General features: G+C 39.5%; 1 protein-coding gene across 7 annotated transcripts in view; it reads left to right on the top strand.

Moving 5' to 3' along the window:
* The window catches only part of NBEA (neurobeachin), a 517,855-nt gene extending 508,646 nt beyond the window's left edge, over nt 1-9,209 (top strand). For 5 of the 7 annotated variants that reach the window (XM_054837772.1, XM_054837762.1, XM_054837753.1 and 2 more), the window contains 4 exons: nt 746-847; nt 4,248-4,444; nt 5,167-5,318; nt 7,416-9,209. In XM_054837772.1, coding sequence (XP_054693747.1) covers nt 746-847; nt 4,248-4,444; nt 5,167-5,318; nt 7,416-7,506 — 542 coding nt within the window. In that variant the 3' untranslated portion in view covers nt 7,507-9,209. The remainder of the gene's footprint in view (nt 1-745; nt 848-4,247; nt 4,445-5,166; nt 5,319-7,415) is intronic. The other 2 variants (XM_054837791.1, XM_054837802.1) reach the window with 1 other exon arrangement.
* Nucleotides 9,210-18,288: the final 9,079 nt, after the last annotated feature.

The following is an 18,288-nucleotide window of genomic DNA, read 5'->3' as shown; positions in this document are numbered from 1 at the left end:
AATTTCATTCCTGAATGTAAAAAATAAATATTTAGTGAGTAATCTATCCTACTCTTTAATAAATTAAATATGATAAAAATGGCATAGGTATCCATAGTGATATATATAAAAATGATGTATACCCATAAGCATTTTTAGGTATAATTTTAATCTATAAGCATTCAATGTGTCTCTGAATCAATAGTGTCATACTAAAGTAGTATCTTCCCAGTACAGTGCTGTTCCTCCTCTCTTGTTTTGCTCCCCACAAACAAATTACGATCATGAATATAGGAACATCCTCAACTTATGCTACTCTTTAGGTTCCTAGCAGAAGTCTAGAGACATATATGCTCAATAACAGATCTTTAAATTACAGCTATTTTTAATACCACCACACTTTGTGTTCTTTATGTGAAATACAGATTTTCAGTATTTTTAGGTCATAAACCAGCAATGTATTGCTGTCATTTGTGTATCGTAAACAGCACACAGTCCATAATTTCTAAACCAAAGAAGTTTGCTTTTTGTTAATGTATGAATTCATGCATTGGGAAGCTGTACTTATGAAACTTTATGATATCTGAATGTATTTTGCTCAGAAACCTAAGTATGAGATATTTAAGCACATTGCACCTCTGTCTGATGCTTACTGATTTAAGGCAAATTGCAGCAAAGTTCTGTTGTTGATAAAACACGTCTGGTTTGGCATTCCTCTGTTGTTCCCTTTTTTTTGTTTTTCTTCTTGTGTTTTTTTTTTTAACAGGTGATTATCCAGCTCCTCGTGCTGTTCTAACTGGTCATGACCATGAAGTTGTCTGCGTGTCAGTCTGCGCAGAGCTGGGACTCGTTATCAGTGGTGCTAAAGGTCAGAAATCTTTTTAAGTCTTAACATTTTTAGAGCCTTTTTTAGTGGTACGTCTCAGTCTTCTCTCAAGCCATATATACCATACATACTTTAATTACCCAAAGTCTCCTCTACTAAGACATGTTGTAATTCTGGGGGAATCTGCAACAGCTTGCTCTGAACATTATTACTTACTATCTGGACTTACAAAGTTTAGACACAAATTAAGTTGATTGTTCCTTCCAAACATCAATCTATGCTACCGTCCCGTCCCCCCCCCCTAGATCTGGAAGAGTAGTTGATTAAAATTTATACAATGATTCATAAAGACATCTACTGATTTTGAAGAGAGACCTGTATTTAAGGGAGGGCCATCTCCAAGTTCTCCACTCTGATCATTACTGAATGGCAGTTTGTAGAACTGACCTCAGTATCCTCAGCAAGGGAAGCAGGGTCAATTGGCTTGGTTTTGGACCTGTGGACAGCATTTCATCTGGTAGGGTTTTTGTTAATGGATTCCAAATAACGAGGACTTTGCAGGTTTGTTGTTACCTCTCTTCTACTAAACTTTTTGAGCCATCTGTTCACACTTTCTCCCTGTTACTTATCTGTGGAATCCAACGTATCCAACAATTGCTAATACAAATGTTCAAAATACCTTTCCAAACCTGCAGCAGTCTCCTGTATAATTGGTAATCAACGTAAATAAAGCACCTGCCTCAATAAGTGTTTGCTTCATCTTTCCTTATTCTGTTTCTCCTTCATTTGTTCTGTTTCACTTGTTCTGCCCACCTTCTTCTTTTCTCCTTAATTCCATGTCCACTTTTCTTCCTCCACTGCCCTCTCTCGTTCAGCTTTTTAATTTGGCAAACTGCATGTCTTTTTTCCTTTCCTATTGGCCTCCCCCTCCTCCTCCTTCTCTCTTACTTTCTTTTGTGCTACTTTATCTCTTCTCCTTTCTTATTTGCTTTCTTTACTTTAGCCCTGTCATTCCTTAAGGTTCTTCTTCCTTTATCTCTTCCTATCTCATTTCCACTCCACTCCTACATCCGCATTCAGCTACTTGCTTTCTCTGTCTACAGCGATGCCTGTTTTATTCATCCCCATGGATATCCTTGTACTCCTTTTTAAAAAGTTTGCTGCTTCTGAGGGTAAGAAGGATGTGATACTTGTTCTGCCCACCTTTGCTCACAGCTGAGCTCTTGGGTTATCGTCTTTTATACTGCCTCAGAGCTCAACATTTATTTTCAAAGCTGAGTGTGAAACTTTTGAGTAAAGACACTTTTAACAGGAAATCCTAATGAGTCATTAATTCTCGTAATGCCATACTACATAACAGTCATATGCGAAGTCAAGGCATTCATGAAAAGAACGTACAGTGACGCTGAACCTAAAGTTTTTTCTAGTAGCACTGCTATTTTTTATCTTTTAAGGCAGATTTATACACTCTTACTGCCATAATAGTGACCCTTTCCAACTATCTTTTTTGAGATTTCCTCTTATTAAAATAGCTGCAATCTGTACTCTGTTATCTTCTGCTTCATTAAGTATACGATGCTTTGGTAACTTATGTATTTTTAGAGGTAAAGGCTGCTAGAGGACCAAAGACCCTTACATCAAATCCAGAATGTGTTTGTAATTGATCAAGAGAAATGGAGGCCCAGTCTATCCCTTAAGTTACTTTTCTCATGTTCTTCCTTTTCAAACTCTAGTCCATATATAAATGCAGAGAGAAAATAATTTTTTTTTTTTATTGCTGTTTTCCAGCAGATGGCTATTTTAAACCTTCTTCTTCAGTTTCCATCCTTTCCAGTCCCTTTCCAGTTTCTTAGATTGCATTTCACGGCAGTGCTGCGTTGCTCTGCCGTCCTGCCTGAGCGCTGCCTCTGCTCCCTCGTGGGGAGGCTGTCCCTCCAGAGCTGGCTGTGGCACTGCGATAACACATGCAGCATGCCAGAGAACCTGCTGAGGCAGGGAGACAGCACATTTAGGACTCCTCTGAGGAAAATCTTGTGCATCAGGTTGATGTTTGCACGTTCTTATCCAACAAACACAAAAAAGAGCAGTCAGTCTGTATGTGTTTACATTAGCATCCTAAATCAGATTTTCTCTGTGCCTTTTCGTGTCCGTGACCAATCAGCTGAGCCAACATAGTGGCAGTTTGTCATGCACTTAAATATGAAACTATTATACTTCTCTTTTGAAAAATCTAACATTGTAATTATTCTAAAGGTGGAAGCATCACTTCTTAAAACATTCTGGCATTTCAGTATTTCCAAAGCTGAAACTCAATTATTTGAGAAAATAAATTAATTCCACTGCAGTCATATCCCATGGACCCCATCAGGCTTGAGACCTCTCAGCGTAAGGCTCTGTGCAAACACAGATAAAAACCTGTACCAGAGGGCTCGCAGGTGAATGCACTGATGCTGTGATTCATTCTACCTGGGCAAACCCAGCTGCTGTGTGAATTTCAAAGTTAGAAGGGCTTAATATGAGGTGGCTGAGTCTGCCAGTATGAATTTACTTTCAAGGTCATGAGCTAGTTATATAAGGAAGAGATTACTGTGCTGTCCAGGAGTATCCTGTGATTCATAAAAGAAAACATTTAGTATTTACCATGACTCATTACATTTGCCACAGAAGAGACTCTTTTTCTTAGTAGGAGTACAGATCTCACTTTCAAAAGAGCTTTTCTCATAGATCTTGAAATGGAAATAGTCTCGTTTTGCATCTTAAAATGTACATTGTAGATTTCATAGCTGGTTTTTTTTCTTTCATAAAAAGACATTAAAATCTCATGTTAAAATATCTCTGGAGTAAATGCAGTCATAGTGTGGTCTCCTAGAAGCTCTTATAGTCCAGATATCATAGTAACTCTGTTGGCTGGCAGATGACGCCCATTGTTAAAACAATTCAGGACTGAAATCTATGCATGTAACACATTCACTGGAGGAGAGGACCTACAGGAACTGCCATTGTCTATAGGAGAAATATGCAGTGATACGATTATATGCCCTCTGGGAGTTGCTCCTACTAGTCACTGATAGGCCCCATCTGTTTAATGTGAGCAGGCAGGCTAAAGAGAGTTGATGTTGTTGGAGAAAGGCAGTAAGACTGAGACTTCTGAATGCTTGGAAAGAGGAAAGAATATTTTAGAAGATAGATCAATGAAAACTCCTGCCAGTTTAAGTAAATAATAAACTACCACTTTTAGGCATGTTGTATCTATTTTCTTAATATGCTAGCTCTTGCATTCCTTTTCTGTTGCATATTTTAAACTCTTTAAGCAAACATTGCATCTTCTTATATCTATGCAGGACTAATGTGATATAAATGTGTATTATGCATTGCCTTTGTGCACAGCCTATATAGTTTATATAAGCATCAAATGCATGATATATTTTGTTTTCATATACAGAAGGTCCTTGTCTGGTACACACAATTACTGGAGATTTGCTGAGAGCCCTGGAAGGAACAGAAAACTGCTTGTATCCTCGCTTAATTTCAGTATCTAGTGAAGGTCACTGCATCATCTACTATGAACGAGGACGGTTTAGCAATTTCAGCATTAATGGCAAACTCTTAGCTCAGATGGAGATCAATGATTCAACCAGGGTAAATCTAAATGCAAACAAACATTTGTTGTGTCTCACCTTTATTTATTAAAATAAAATGAATTTATTTGCTGTGTGGTTTAAAGGTAATCACATATGTAAAATTGCTGCCTCCTGGTTAAGTCATATTCAAACACAGATCCTCTCATCTCCATTTCCAAATGCAAAAATGCACTTGAGCTTTTCCAGAATAAATAAGAACAAATTTTTTATGATCCCACATGATTCCTGGTATTTTTGTTTGGAATTAAATTTCAGTGGGAAATAAGTCTTTAAACCAAAATGCTCGGAAAAGAGTCCATTCTTCATTTATTAGCCAAGACATGAATTTGTGCCTTCAGGGCTCTGCTCTGTCACTAACACTTGAAGTAACATTAGGAATGCAGATCGCTGCTCTGCTTTAGGTGTTAGTGATGGCACCGAGTATTGTAGGATAAACATCAAAATGTTATGTGCTGAACTCAAGTCTTGGCAGATTCAGTTAAAGAGCTTTTTGGTTATATATCATGTTGAAAACCACAGAACTTTTATTTAAAATTTGGAGATCCAAAATTTGTTGGTTTATTTTTTTGACTGGGGAGAAAGAGGAGTGGGAGCCTTTTTCTTCAAATTTAAAGTGGGCAGAGCAAAAGAAATGCTTCTAAGTTGATTACATTATTGTAATATTGACCTGTTCCCAGAAAAGCTAACTGTGTGCTTTGTTTTTGTCTTTTTCTCCTGAAGGCCATCCTCCTGAGCAGTGATGGACAGAACCTGGTGACAGGGGGAGACAACGGTGTAGTGGAAGTATGGCAGGCCTGTGACTTCAAGCAGCTCTATATTTACCCTGGCTGTGATGCTGGCATAAGAGCTATGGATCTGTCTCATGATCAGAGGTGGGTTAGTTGTTAATATTTGTATGTAAATGGTAAAATTGCACAAAGTATACATCTCTATGAACTTTAAGGTATGAATTTATGGTATGCAGTCTTTAACAGGACGTGGTACAAACCCATTACCCTAGCTGTTACCTTGTTGGTTTATCTGACTTAGCACTTTTTCTGATCCCTGAGTCTCATAGTACAAGCGCTTAACATTAAGGTGAGGTGTTACATCATTGAAGTCAGTAAACCAGAGACTCAGCTAGCAAAATATGAGTAAAATTACATTAACTTAAGAACATAGGAACAGTCAGACTGGATCAGAGTGCAGTAGTGCCTATTAACCAGTGCCTTAAAACAAATTGCAAAAGTTTGTGGTATATTTCTGATTTTCAGCTATGTATAGCTCAAGAACCTCTTGGGGTTGCATCTGGATTATAATGTGTAATATTATCAGAGGCTTTATCCACCAGGAGTGAGTGTGGTCCTTTCCTTTGACCTTCCTGAGGAATGGATGTGCAGTGTACAAGCCTAGATTTTTGCAGTCGCTGTAAATGTAAGAGATATATGAACCTGGTCTTTCAGTCTTCTATTGTAATGTGATTATAATGTAAGCCTATATGTTGCATTTATGCAGGGTTATGAGTGGATTTGCTGTTTACATCATGCATCAGTCTTGTATTTCCTATTAATATACAAACTCATGAGATGCAGAGAATTCACAGAATATTAGGAAAGTCATACAGCATTCATTTCAGTTTATTTTTCTTACACTTTTCATCATTCCTATGCTATGTACCCATTTTGCAAAGCAACAAAAACACCTATAAACAAAATACATACCTACTTTACTCATGTATGAGTAGATGACTTGAAACAAGTTCTTTGTCTCAAACTAGTCTAACTGAAACTTAGTGGAAGAGGCCTGTTTGCTTCTGGAGCTTTGCCAGTTTATGCATACAGTACTGAGTACTGTTCGAAGAGATTTATTTACACTGCAAAAAATTTCAGCTAGCCTGTTTTCTCTATCCCTGATTGTAATACCAGGCTGGGAAGCCCCAGCTGTGCAAAGTGCTTTAAGTACCTGCTTAGCTTTAGTCACATAGTTAAGCAGAGAATGACTTTTGTATGGTTTGATAGAAGTGGTGATAGATACCTAATCCAATTTTAAAACTCAGCTACCAGAATTAGAGGATATGTAATAACTGGAAAATTACCTCAACTGTTGCCACCAGAACAACGTAAATATGGGGCTACATTTCAAGATGAAGCTTTTTAGGAGTACCAAGGTGTGATCAGCTTATGATAAAGGGATTAATTCAGTTGTCTTGGCAGAGGCATCTCATTCTGCCTGGAAGGCCCCAGGACACCCAGCTGCTCCCAGCTGCAGCCCCAAGTGCAGAGTGCTCCACAGGTCCTGTGTCCCAGCTGCCAGCCAGCATACACGTGTCAGCCATCCTGGGGCACCTCCAGTGGCATGAGGTGCCTAAAATTAGGCAGCTGGGTTCTAAAACATCTGCATGAAGGTGTTGCGGCATAAGTGTCTTCATGTGAGCTATGGGAATAAGCTCCCGTAATAACTGTGGCGATTTACTTGCTACAGCCTGTGGAGTCTAGAGGACAGTCAAGCTCACTCTAAAGGACATGCCCAGTGACCTGCAGAAAGCTGGTTTCATGCTGCACTGAGGGTACTGATTAGGGCCTAACTGGGTTGCCAACCCTTAGCCAGTTAGTACTGTTTGAGATACCTCAGCGGTCTGAGGTATGTACCTGGGGTGGCACATATGACAAAGGACCTAATGAAGACCCACACCCTTCTAAAGAGGCAGATGTGAGGGCAACTCAGATGGCATGATGCTTTTACCTATGTGAAGGTGACTGCGTGGACCTCTAGATCTCCCTTGACTATAATGGGAACATGGAAATTTGGCTTATATGTCGACACCTAAATGCAGCATCTGCATCGCAAACTGAACCCACCCGTGAGCTTAATCTTCAGAGAGTGTTGCAAAAACTGCCTCATTCTTTTACCTTTTTTACTGTTTATGGTAACCCATCATTTAGGAAGGTAAAGAGGATTAACAAGACCATCTTTTCTGTCTTTTTTTTCAGAACTCTGATTACAGGCATGGCTTCTGGCAGCATCGTAGCTTTTAATATAGATTTTAACCGATGGCATTATGAACATCAGAACAGATACTGAAGCGGAATGAAGAACTGAAAGCCCAGGTAAAGCTGAGAGCACAAGTGCTGCAGTGAAAGGTGTAGTCTCTGGTGGAAAACCACGTCTGCATTGACCTCCGTTGTACATTCCATTACACCCAGCAATAGCTGTACATTGTAGTCAGCAACCATTTTACTTTGTGTGTTTTTTCACAACTGAACACCAGCTGCTGAAAAGCAAGCTTGTATCATGTAAATTATATGAATTAGGAGATGTTTTGGTAATTATTTCATATATCTTTGTTTATTGAGAAAAGGTAGTAGGATGCGCCGCAAGAGACTTTTGAAAATTCTGGGGAACCTTGTGTCCAGTTGTTTCAATGTTTAGGCTTTGAACCTAACATGCATCCCATCTCCAGCCTCTTTTCAAGCTGAGATAAAAAAAAAAAATAATACGTTTGATACTTTGTACATCAGATGCACATCTTAACTTTAAAGGGATACTTTTGTAAAAGTAAAACCTTGTATAAAGAACAAAACTGTTTCTTAATTTTATTGTGGAGTTACAACTTGCATGTACTTTAAACCTGATGTCTTGAAGGAACAGGTGCATTCACACAAATCAAACTGGAGATTTGCCTGAGGGTACAGCTTGTGTTAAAGGGTTGAATTTGGGCGCAAACAGTAATTTTGACATTTCCACCAACACATGTTTTTCTCTTTTTGCATCTAAACTTTACCCCTCTTAAGTGGAGTTCTGTTCATGAAGCATTTGGATAAAAAGCCATCATTTGCCATATTTATACTTTATACAATAGAAATTAAATTCCTCCCTTTTAAATTCAAAGACTAGACAGAAAGGGAGCAAAGAGGGAAGTTCAGTTGAATGCTTTGTAATGCTTAATGACTCCCAATACAGACAAAGTGCTATACTTCTGGATTATTAACATTTGGCATACAAACCGTGGGCGAGAGAGCCCCCAGTGATTTTTTTCCCCTTATTTTTCCTCTGAGCAGCTTGGTTTATTTGACAGCCTTAGCTTCATTGTAAAGGTGACTGAGGTTATTCTTTTCAGTTCTTCTGAAAATCTCACCTGAAGCCACTCAGACTAAGGCACTTCATGTTTTACAATACTGTAATGATAACTATCGGAATAATTTTCTGCACATAGTACTGATCAAATTACACACCCAGGGGTATATACACTTTAATTCATGTTTCTTCTTTGTATATTTGGTGACTGTATTGTCATAGATGTACATATTGTGTCGGTAGGGCTATGAGGCATGTAACAGGAATGTAATTTTCTCAGAATTTACACTCACTTGCAGTCATTTATTTAAAAAGATAATGGATTCTTTGTATTGGCACTTTGCACCAGAAACATATCATTATTTATTGATGTGATTACTTATTTGTTATCCACCTTGTATTAGTAAGTTTAGCACTGAATTTCCTTCTTCATTGTTGTTTGTATTTATAAGATTCTGAAATCATGGGGATCAACGTAATGATTAAGTTATTCATCACCCGTCTGTAAGCAATATCTTGAGTTTGTAGCTTAGAATTGGGAGACTATTGAACATCTGGAAGACAAGTTCATTTCATCTTGAGATCATGGTGAAATATTTTGGATATATAAATTCCTTAAGCTATTGTAACCATGTTTTATTGCAAAGATGTAAAATATGCCAGATGTGTGTGAGTTGGAAATCAAAAAGAAAAATAAAATATGCAAAGAATTCAGTGATTGTTTTTCATTTCAATGAAGTTTTCATTGAAACATTCACATTACCATTAGGAGCAAACTATTATTTTAAGAAATCCTCTCTTATATACTATGTATATGCCAAAAAATTATGCATGCCTGGGTGGTTGTGTTTCCTGGGGTTTCAGGAAATAAACCAGAGGTTACAGAGTGTGTTTTGCAACTCTTTTGATTCTCAGTACATGAAGAGAAGCTACTAAAGATACTTTGATCAGCAGAAGTGAAAAATCCAAGCCTTTAAGGGATATTTAGGATCCCTGTGAATGGGCAATAATCTTGTATAATACCTCACACAAAACAAAGATCTAATGGGAGACATTTTGGGTATCTCTCAACATCTGAAAAGATGGAATTAATTTAATCTTATTTTAGGCATTGTAAGTTAGAAATCTACACTCCCTGCATAGAGGAATGAAACAAGTGGGATAAGTTGCCTTCTGGAAATGCCGAAGTCCCTACGAAGATTATAGCAAGTAAGTGGAAATAGATAGTTATCTAAATGTCAGGTGTCTCATTTAAGGTAGCAATGGTAAGCAAAATACTTTCCTCATAATTAGAGAACTCCTGGTTGACTAAAAAGCAAAATAACAGCCAACTCTTCAATTTGTTGCCCTGCTCATTGCCTTTCCATTTAGAAGGATTGTTCTTTAAACAGTTACCAAAATGAACTAAAGCCAATATTAGGAATCTTATTAGAATACAGTATACATTTTATCAGATATCTATTTATATCAATCAGTTTTTGAGGTGGGTAACCTAACTTGCTTGTTTTGGGGCTGGAGGAGAGATGAGGGAGGAAATGAGAGGATTGGTATGTTAATAGTGGTGTGTGAAACAGTTTTATTGATATGCCACAACCTCCATTCCATTAGTATACAAGTATCACCCCTAATTTCATATTTTATTCAACAAATTGATTAAAAAAAATCACCATTGCAGTTAAGCAATAAATGAGTATTACTATTATCTTAACACTGTTGTTTGCATGAAGTCTCTCAGCATTATGCAAAGTATAATTTAGTCACAAATTAGAAGTTTTTATACCCAAGCGAATCTTTGTATGAGAAATTTGCCATGGGTTACAAAGAGAAAAAAAAAATCCTTCTGTATTGCATTCATAGGTACGGGTCTCCAAACAAGTAAATAATAATAATAATAATAATAATAATAATAATAATAATAATAATAGGCTCCATCTTCTTTATGGTTTAAGTTTCCCCAAAGGCACAGGACAAGGAGAATGTACTAACAGGCTCGTATAATCACATAGACCAGCTTCATACTAGGTTTTGTGGTGAAACATTGCTTTTGCCTTTTACTTTCAATTTAATTTCTACTTTTTAAGAAAAAAAATGTTATGACTGTGCCAGGATATTTAAATTCCTTTGTTGTTTTTGTTAATTTGTGTTAATTACATTATATACATCTATCTGTTGCAGGATCACTTAATATAGAAAGTTAGTATTTATAGATCTCCAGTTTATGTCACAAGACTTTCCAAAGCTTCAGATGCCCCATTCCCACCACACAGTAAAGCTGGGCTGACTCACCTTTTGCTCTGTATAGAAATTAGAGTTACTGATTCCAGGGAGTCTCTGAGACCTGCCTGTGGAAGATGAAGCGGTTTTGACCAAACCAGTTAAATGCTACCAGTCTCTCAGCTAAGGGAGATGCAGCATTAAGCATACAGCTGTGCAACTAAAATATACCTACAATTAAAATAATGCACAGTTATTAGCTGTGTTCCTGCCAGTCAGTCTTAGTTTAAGAATTGAACTATAAGATAATGCCATACCGGGAAGATGATGCAACAGCTATGAGACTTATTCCTTGTCCAGATCCTACCACTGTTGAGGATCATGCTGCTTTCTTTACAAGAGCAACAATAAAAGAGAGCTTGTTGCATTTTTTACCCCAAGGAAAGACTAGTTAGGCTCAATTTACTGGAAGAGCCTCAGATAAATAATAATTATGCCGATAGAGAATCTCGCAGTTTGTGCTTGTAGAGCTAAAAATGCTGCCTGTGAACAACAGTTGTGGCGAATGCTTGTTATAATATAGTGCACCAACCCTGCTGACAAGCAAGCAGGATGTTTGAAGCAAGCCTCGTGCTGCCGGGGATAAAAGCGTTTGAAGCAGACACAGGGAGCGAAGGGCTGACTTCTGATAACAGCAAGAGAACTACCTCCTGATAGAAGACATCTAGTACATATAAATATTTCATTTGGAGACTTCTAGCTGGAGTTTATGTTCACATTTTCCAAGGGTTTAATTGTGGACTAGTTTTATTTAGGCTTGTGTGGGTGTGTGTTACTTGCAAACACTAAAAATGAATGGACTAAAACTATAGCTGGTATTTAAAGAAGGAAAGAAGTATTGGAAATGTATATGTCTATACAATACAGTACAGTTTATAGACTCTCTAACCCTGGTGATTAGTTTTGCAACACATGCAGTTAAGTTTCAAGATCTGCAACCAACAAGAAAAACGAGTCTGGAGATTGCTTTCTTGTAAAAGTTATAAACTGGCCATATAATTAATTTACAGAGGGATTTACATAGATGAAAATTTGCCAAACAGCTGACTCGGTTTATGGGTCCCTCTGTGGTGGCATCATGCCTAAACAGCACTACAGTTCTGCATCACTAGTTAGAAGTAAGTCCCCTCTCAATTGCAACCCATTTGCACCTGGGTAACTAACATGGCTACCTACGTGCAAAATTCAGAGCCTGGAGTGCTTTTTATCCATTAAAGGATTGGCATAAAGGCTCCATGTGCTTAAGGGTGCCACAATACCAAGCTACCTTCAGCCCAGCGTTCCTAACATGAAGTGGAGAATATGCTTTTATGTACAAAGGTAGGAAAAAAAAAAAATCTTCTCTGGTGCCAAAAGATTAGAGACAGCTAAAAAGCTATCAGCACCAGTGGATTTGACTTAAAAGTTTCATGTCTGCTTATACTTTGAAAAGACAGTCTTGGCAGGATGCTGCAATGACCAAGCCCTGTGGCAAAGCTAATCCTAGTATCACAGCTATGCAAATTTAAGAATGATGCACATAGTCTCCCTCACTGTGTAGCAGAGCTAGTGACTGCCAGTAAAGGCAGCAGAACAATCGAAAGTCTTTCAGTCTCACTGTACAGCTATACATATAAATCCAGTGCCCATGGCTCTTCAGATACATTAGTTTGTAAAGAGCTATCAAATAGGAAATAAATTAGTAGCCCGTGTCCCTGCATGCACATCTTTTTAAATAATAATAATAATAATAAATAAGAGACTGCTTCTGTAGGAAGGCAGCAGGACTCTGGGTAGAAAAGTCAGAGGGGCAGAATTCCTCTTCAACAAAGCAGTCCATTTCTTCCAAACAGGCCCGAACAGATTGTCCTGGCTCTGCTTTTGCAATGTCCTTTTCCTCTCCCTCTGCTGTGCTAAACCCTTCTGTCTCCCTTGTTTTAGTTTGCCATGAAGAGCAGGCTTTAAGTTGGGTTTTCTCTCTTCTGCAACCGTGTCCTTCCTGATGCCCATCACATGCCCTCACTCCCCCTAACTGCCAGGGAGAACTGGCAGACTCAGCATAAAGCACGCACATGTGACGTTCCCGAAGGCCTATACAAATCTCTTCTCCAAGCTCCTTGCTGTCCCAGTGTGAGTTGCAGGAGGCAAAAACCCAAAATGAAAAGCGTATCCTATCTTTCAGCCGTCTACTTGAGCAGAACCAACAGTCATGTGGGAGTATTATTCTCCTAGTAATTAACACAGGTCAGGGCCCTTCTCTGACCCAAAAGCAAGTGGCATGACAGCCTCTACCCATGCCACTGGACTCCCTGGGACCAGCCCTTATCCCATCCCAGCCCATGCACCCTGCAGGGCCTTGTTGAGAGAGTGACAGGTTAAGGGTGTGCCAGCGACACCGTGCAGATGAGCACAGCGCCCAAGCCTTCAGTTTTCATTGATCAAGTTGCCAAAGGTAACCAAGGCACCTACAAGGAGTCCCTTGAGGTCCATGATCATCAGCCTATCAACCATATCACACAGTCATGACAGATGGGGCTTGGGACTCAGTAATAACTCCCAGCCACAAGTCGGTGTACAAGACTGTTCTGTCCTGTTTGAAGATTACACCTTTTGGATCACTGACTACAGCTATTGCAATAACTTACATGAAAGGCGCTCAGCTCTTTAAGACTTTGGTGCTTTTTGGCATGTGGTCATGATTTATCCCCAGCCAGCAGCTAAGCACCACACTGCTGCTCGCTTGCTCCCCCTGCAGTGGGATGGGGGAAGAGAATCTGAAGGGTAAAATGAGAAAACTTGTGGGTTGAGATACAGACAGTTTAATAATTGAAATAAAATATTTAAATAATAAAATAGTAATAAAAATAGTAATGAAAAGCAAAATAACAAAAAGAGTGAGAAATAAGCCCCAAGAAAGACAAGTGATGCAAATTAAAACAATCGGTCACCACCAACTGACCAATGCCCAGCCTGTTCCCAAGCAGTGGCCCTCCTTGCCAAACTCCACCCTAGTTTATATGCTGAGCATGACATCATATGGTATGGAACATCCCTTTGGTCAGTTGGGGTCAGCTGTCCTGGCTGTGTCCCCTCCCAACTCCTTGTACACCCCCAGCCTACTCACTGGTGGGGTGGGGTGAGAAGCAGAAAAGGCCTTGGCTCTGTGTAAGCACTGCTCAGCAGTAACAAAAACATCCCTGTGTTATCAGCACTGTTTTCAGCACAAATCCAAAACACAGCCCCATACCAGCTACTATGAAGAAAATTAACTCTACCCCAGCCAAAACCAGCACACGTGCTCAGACCCATGTTCTCCTTGCATGCTGCCTTACGTATACCTTTACATGAGGGAACATCACTATTGACTGGAAAGAGCTTGCGCTCACTCTGTAACCCTCACAAGGTATGTGGTCAGGGCTCCTCCATGGCCATTCCTCCGTGAAGCCCATTGACACCAGCTTCAGATCCATGAAAATGGATACCTTGGAAAGAGGTAATAAGCTACCATCACCACTGCTATAGCTTCCTCTGTTGTCAGAGCCTCATTGCAGAGGCTTATGCCCTAACTTGGTAAGTCTCTCCATGCTAAGAAGTTACCTTGTGTGAGATAAGCCTGCTAGCCAGACACCAGCTGCAGGACTTATGAATGTCAGGTGGGAAGGATTCATCTGGGACATAAAACTCCAGACGTGTAGTGAATGAATATGGATCCTGTGCAGGAGCTGGCTACAGGTAGTGTACTCACAGCATTAGTGTCCTAAGGGGTGCTGATCCTTCCCCTTTGATGGAGATCTGGCCAGTACACTAGTCAGGAATACCTTCTGATTTCCATGTTGGTCCATAATGAATTTGATGAGGCAGCACATACACAACTACAGAGCTCAAGGGTTATGTTTTTCTGCAAAGTGCAGAAAATTGAGGGAGGGCTGAAAGGATGGGTTTTGAATGTATACAAGGATAAAAAAAGTTGCAGGCAAGCAATCTTTTTTTCAAGATAAGCTGCCTATAGGGACATTTTCAACCTAATGCTCAATTCCTCTCTCCCAAGTCCCTCCCTGTTTCTGGGGTATCTGGGATCCCCTTTGTCACCATTTGTTTGCCATGGGGAGGGAAGGGACCGCTGTGCCTTTCAGACACACTTGCAGCACAAGTATGCATGTATGTGTGTGTGCAAGGCAGATCAATTATGGATCACTCTTTTTGCTACTTAGGAAACTTCCTAGTAAAAACCAGACTAAAACAAAGCAAAGAAACCATTAAATCACAAGGTTAGATAGCATCAAGGAGGAGAAAGGGAACAGTGGAAATTTCAGACAGGGAATAGGGCATGGATCTGGGCTCAGGGAGAAGCTAGGAGCCCAAGCCCAAGTCCATTTTCTTGTATCTAAGGCAAACACTTAAAAAGAATTAAGTCATCTCCACTAACAATCCTAGAATAGACTGGTGATGTGCATAGGAACCTTTCCAGATTAACATATGCAGCCATTAACAAACCAGGGTTTGAAGGGTAAAAGACTGGTATTTATATTGCTGCTACTTAAATTACACTCAAATATCTTTTTAAGAATATAATATCTCTCTATATCTGGCCTATAGTTAATTATATTAGGGGACTGCAACTCCTGGAAATGTTCATTTCTAGGTATTTCATGTGGATCTACTTATAAGTGGATAAAACCTCGTCCTTCTTGAAGACTGTTTTTCTTTCCAGCGTTTGCAGTAATTTCTTTTATGCATCTTTTCAGTAAAAGTCCTCCTCCTTAATGTTCATTGCCACAACACTTAGCTGAAAAGATTTCTGTACTTTGTGTAAAAATTCACTCTGAAATACAAACAATGAAAGTTTCAAAGGATAAAAGCAAAGAGAACAGGGAAATTTCAAGCAAATATATCTCCAAAGTAGAGCACTGAAAGGCCTTTGCAGAAGAACACATTTGAAATCCCAAATCAGCGAGATATTTATGAACTCAGAAACAAATCCAGTTTTGACAGATAAAATATCGGGATTCTGCCTTGGGCAAATGTGGGACAACCAAAGTGTCCTCTTGCTTTATCCTCCACTGTTTTTAGCCTTTGAAAAGAGCTTTCTAATGGAAAAGAGTTTCTGAAAGATTCCAGCAGAAACAACTACATTTTAGACATTGGAAACTACTTTTTAAGATACTGACATGAATGTGACTGTTAGTTCTTGATCAAAATATTATGCAATATTAGTCAAATGCCTTTCATGAAGCTGTTGTTATCCCTTTTAACACATTTGTAATCTAATCAAAACCATATCAAGTCTGTCTACTTTTTACAAATTATTTTGAATAGCAAATTAGCTCATTATTTTAACTCGTCTGTAAATTCCTTATTAACTACTATTTTCTGTGGGATCCTGTCAGGATGACAGGCATGTCATAATTTGTTTCATTTTTTCTTTTAATATATTGGCAAGGATTTTTGTGTTTTCATCCAAAAACCCTAAAACCCAAATAACCAAAGCAAAAATCAATAATCCAAAAGACACTTCATCCAGACCCTTTAGACTCCTGGAGGTAAGTTACAGAATACATTACCTTGAGACATTTTACATTAGCAGAACATTTAATCTGAAACACATGGAAATTAAGTAGTTCCTATCATTTAATTTATTATTTTCACTGAGAGACGGGTGACTTGTAGTGTTCAAACCAATATAATTTTTTCATTAAGAACACCTAGAAGGATATAGTGCCACCTTTACAGTCTCATAGGTTATTTTTTTGCCTTGTAGCACTCTGGGCTAGAGGGATTTCTACAAGAAGCCCTTGGTGCCCTCCTTATTCCAGAGGACCAAAATGCCACCAGCCCGTTGGGAGAACGAACCCACTTTGTCCTGGAGCTGAAGCACTAATGTCTTTCTCTGGTGTGGATAATTTGCAAATGGATGGGACGTACCTTGACTGATTCATGAATCCGTTGTGAGACTTTCAAACAAGGCTTTTGGAAGGGAAAAAAGTGATCCCCCTGCATATGAGCGGAGATAGGGTTTTCTCCCATAGAGATGTCTTTGTTTCCAATAACCCTTTTGCTACATTTCCTGAACTAAAGAAATGAGGGGAAACAATGTGGGAAAGAAACCTGTTCGTACAAAAAGGGGCAGAGAAGGCAGCCAGGACAATGCCAATGACACCACATCTTGAGGGGACAATGCAGCTACACAGGGCCTCCTCTGCCTTCTGACACCCCAGGTTTTGTTTCTATGGGCTTTGTTGATACAACATGGAAAACAAGAGTCGCTAAGTCAAATCAAAGCACTTTCTCCTCTTCAGAGATAATGGGTTGATTACACCGAGTACTGTTAATCTACAGTTTAGAGACATCCAGACCAGTTACTTTCTGCTAGCAAACCTGAAGAAATCCCATCTCTCTGAGATGTCTCTCATCATGACTGTGATACAAGGGTTTTTTAAGAAATCTGGGGAAGGATTACTTGTAGAGCAAAATGCTTCTTTTATTAAACCAAAGCCAAGAAAATGCAAATACTGGATGAAAGGAGACAGAAAGTTTATATCAGACAGGCTGGAAGTCCAGAAAACATTGACAAACATGTTACAAGGGCTCATTTCACATTCCTGTCCCAAACACACTCACTTTCTGGGATGAAATGAGGACTCCTCCAGTTCCTGACTCACTCCCAGGCTCCGCATCTCAAGCATCAGGTCAAACCACCTTCCGCATCGCCAATAATAACAGTGCCGCAGGGTCGAATTAGGTGCTCAGTTACACCTGTGCTCCCCCGGGCCGCAGATCAGGCTGGTGGTGATAGGGGTGTAAACCCTGCGCAGTGGCGGGGCCGGGCGGGTGTCGCTGCCTGAACTCATTACGTGATTATGTTGATGACGCGTGAGAGGCACCAGCTGCTCCCTGCTGAGGTGCGGCACCGGTGCCCTCGCGCACAATGACTGTAGCAATATGGTTTGGAGCCTGAACACCCGAGCTAAATCAAATTATTTTACTGACACCCTCTGTGTTCCTTCATTTCCATCTGGTTATTAATCCCGTATCTGTTTCAAGCCAACAGCATGAGAGAGTAGGGGAAAAGCAGCTGAAGCTTCAAACTTCTCCTCCAAGGGAGCCACGTGCCCACTCAAGGCAGGAAGAGAACAGTAATTCTGAGCATATGATGGGGAAATTTAATATAAAAAAGTTTGTTCCTTGTGTGTTGGACACTTCCTGGGACAGACGGGGGCAGGTATGGGACAACACCTACAGTTCACCTAATTGTTCCTTTGGGGATGGCCCACTTCCTTGTTGGACAAAAGCAGTTACGCATGCTACCGTAGAGGCTGGGCTTTCAGCCACGTATGACAATAAATAATAAAAAGTGACTTTCATGGATTTACAGGCAGCTAGCTAGCTCTTATAATAAAAAATAAAGGACTCATAGGAACATACTTAGTGGTTGACTGGAAAATAAATGACTGGGGAGAAAGCCATGAAAATATACAAGGCAATCTTATAAATGTCACTGCAGATGAATATATAGCAACATTTTAGACAGAAGAGTTG

The sequence above is a fragment of the Grus americana genome, chromosome 1 (assembly GCF_028858705.1).
Source record: "Grus americana isolate bGruAme1 chromosome 1, bGruAme1.mat, whole genome shotgun sequence".
NCBI lineage: Eukaryota > Metazoa > Chordata > Aves > Gruiformes > Gruidae > Grus > Grus americana.
The sequence above is the reverse complement of the archived record's forward strand: the minus strand, read 5'-3'. Positions and strand labels throughout refer to the sequence as shown.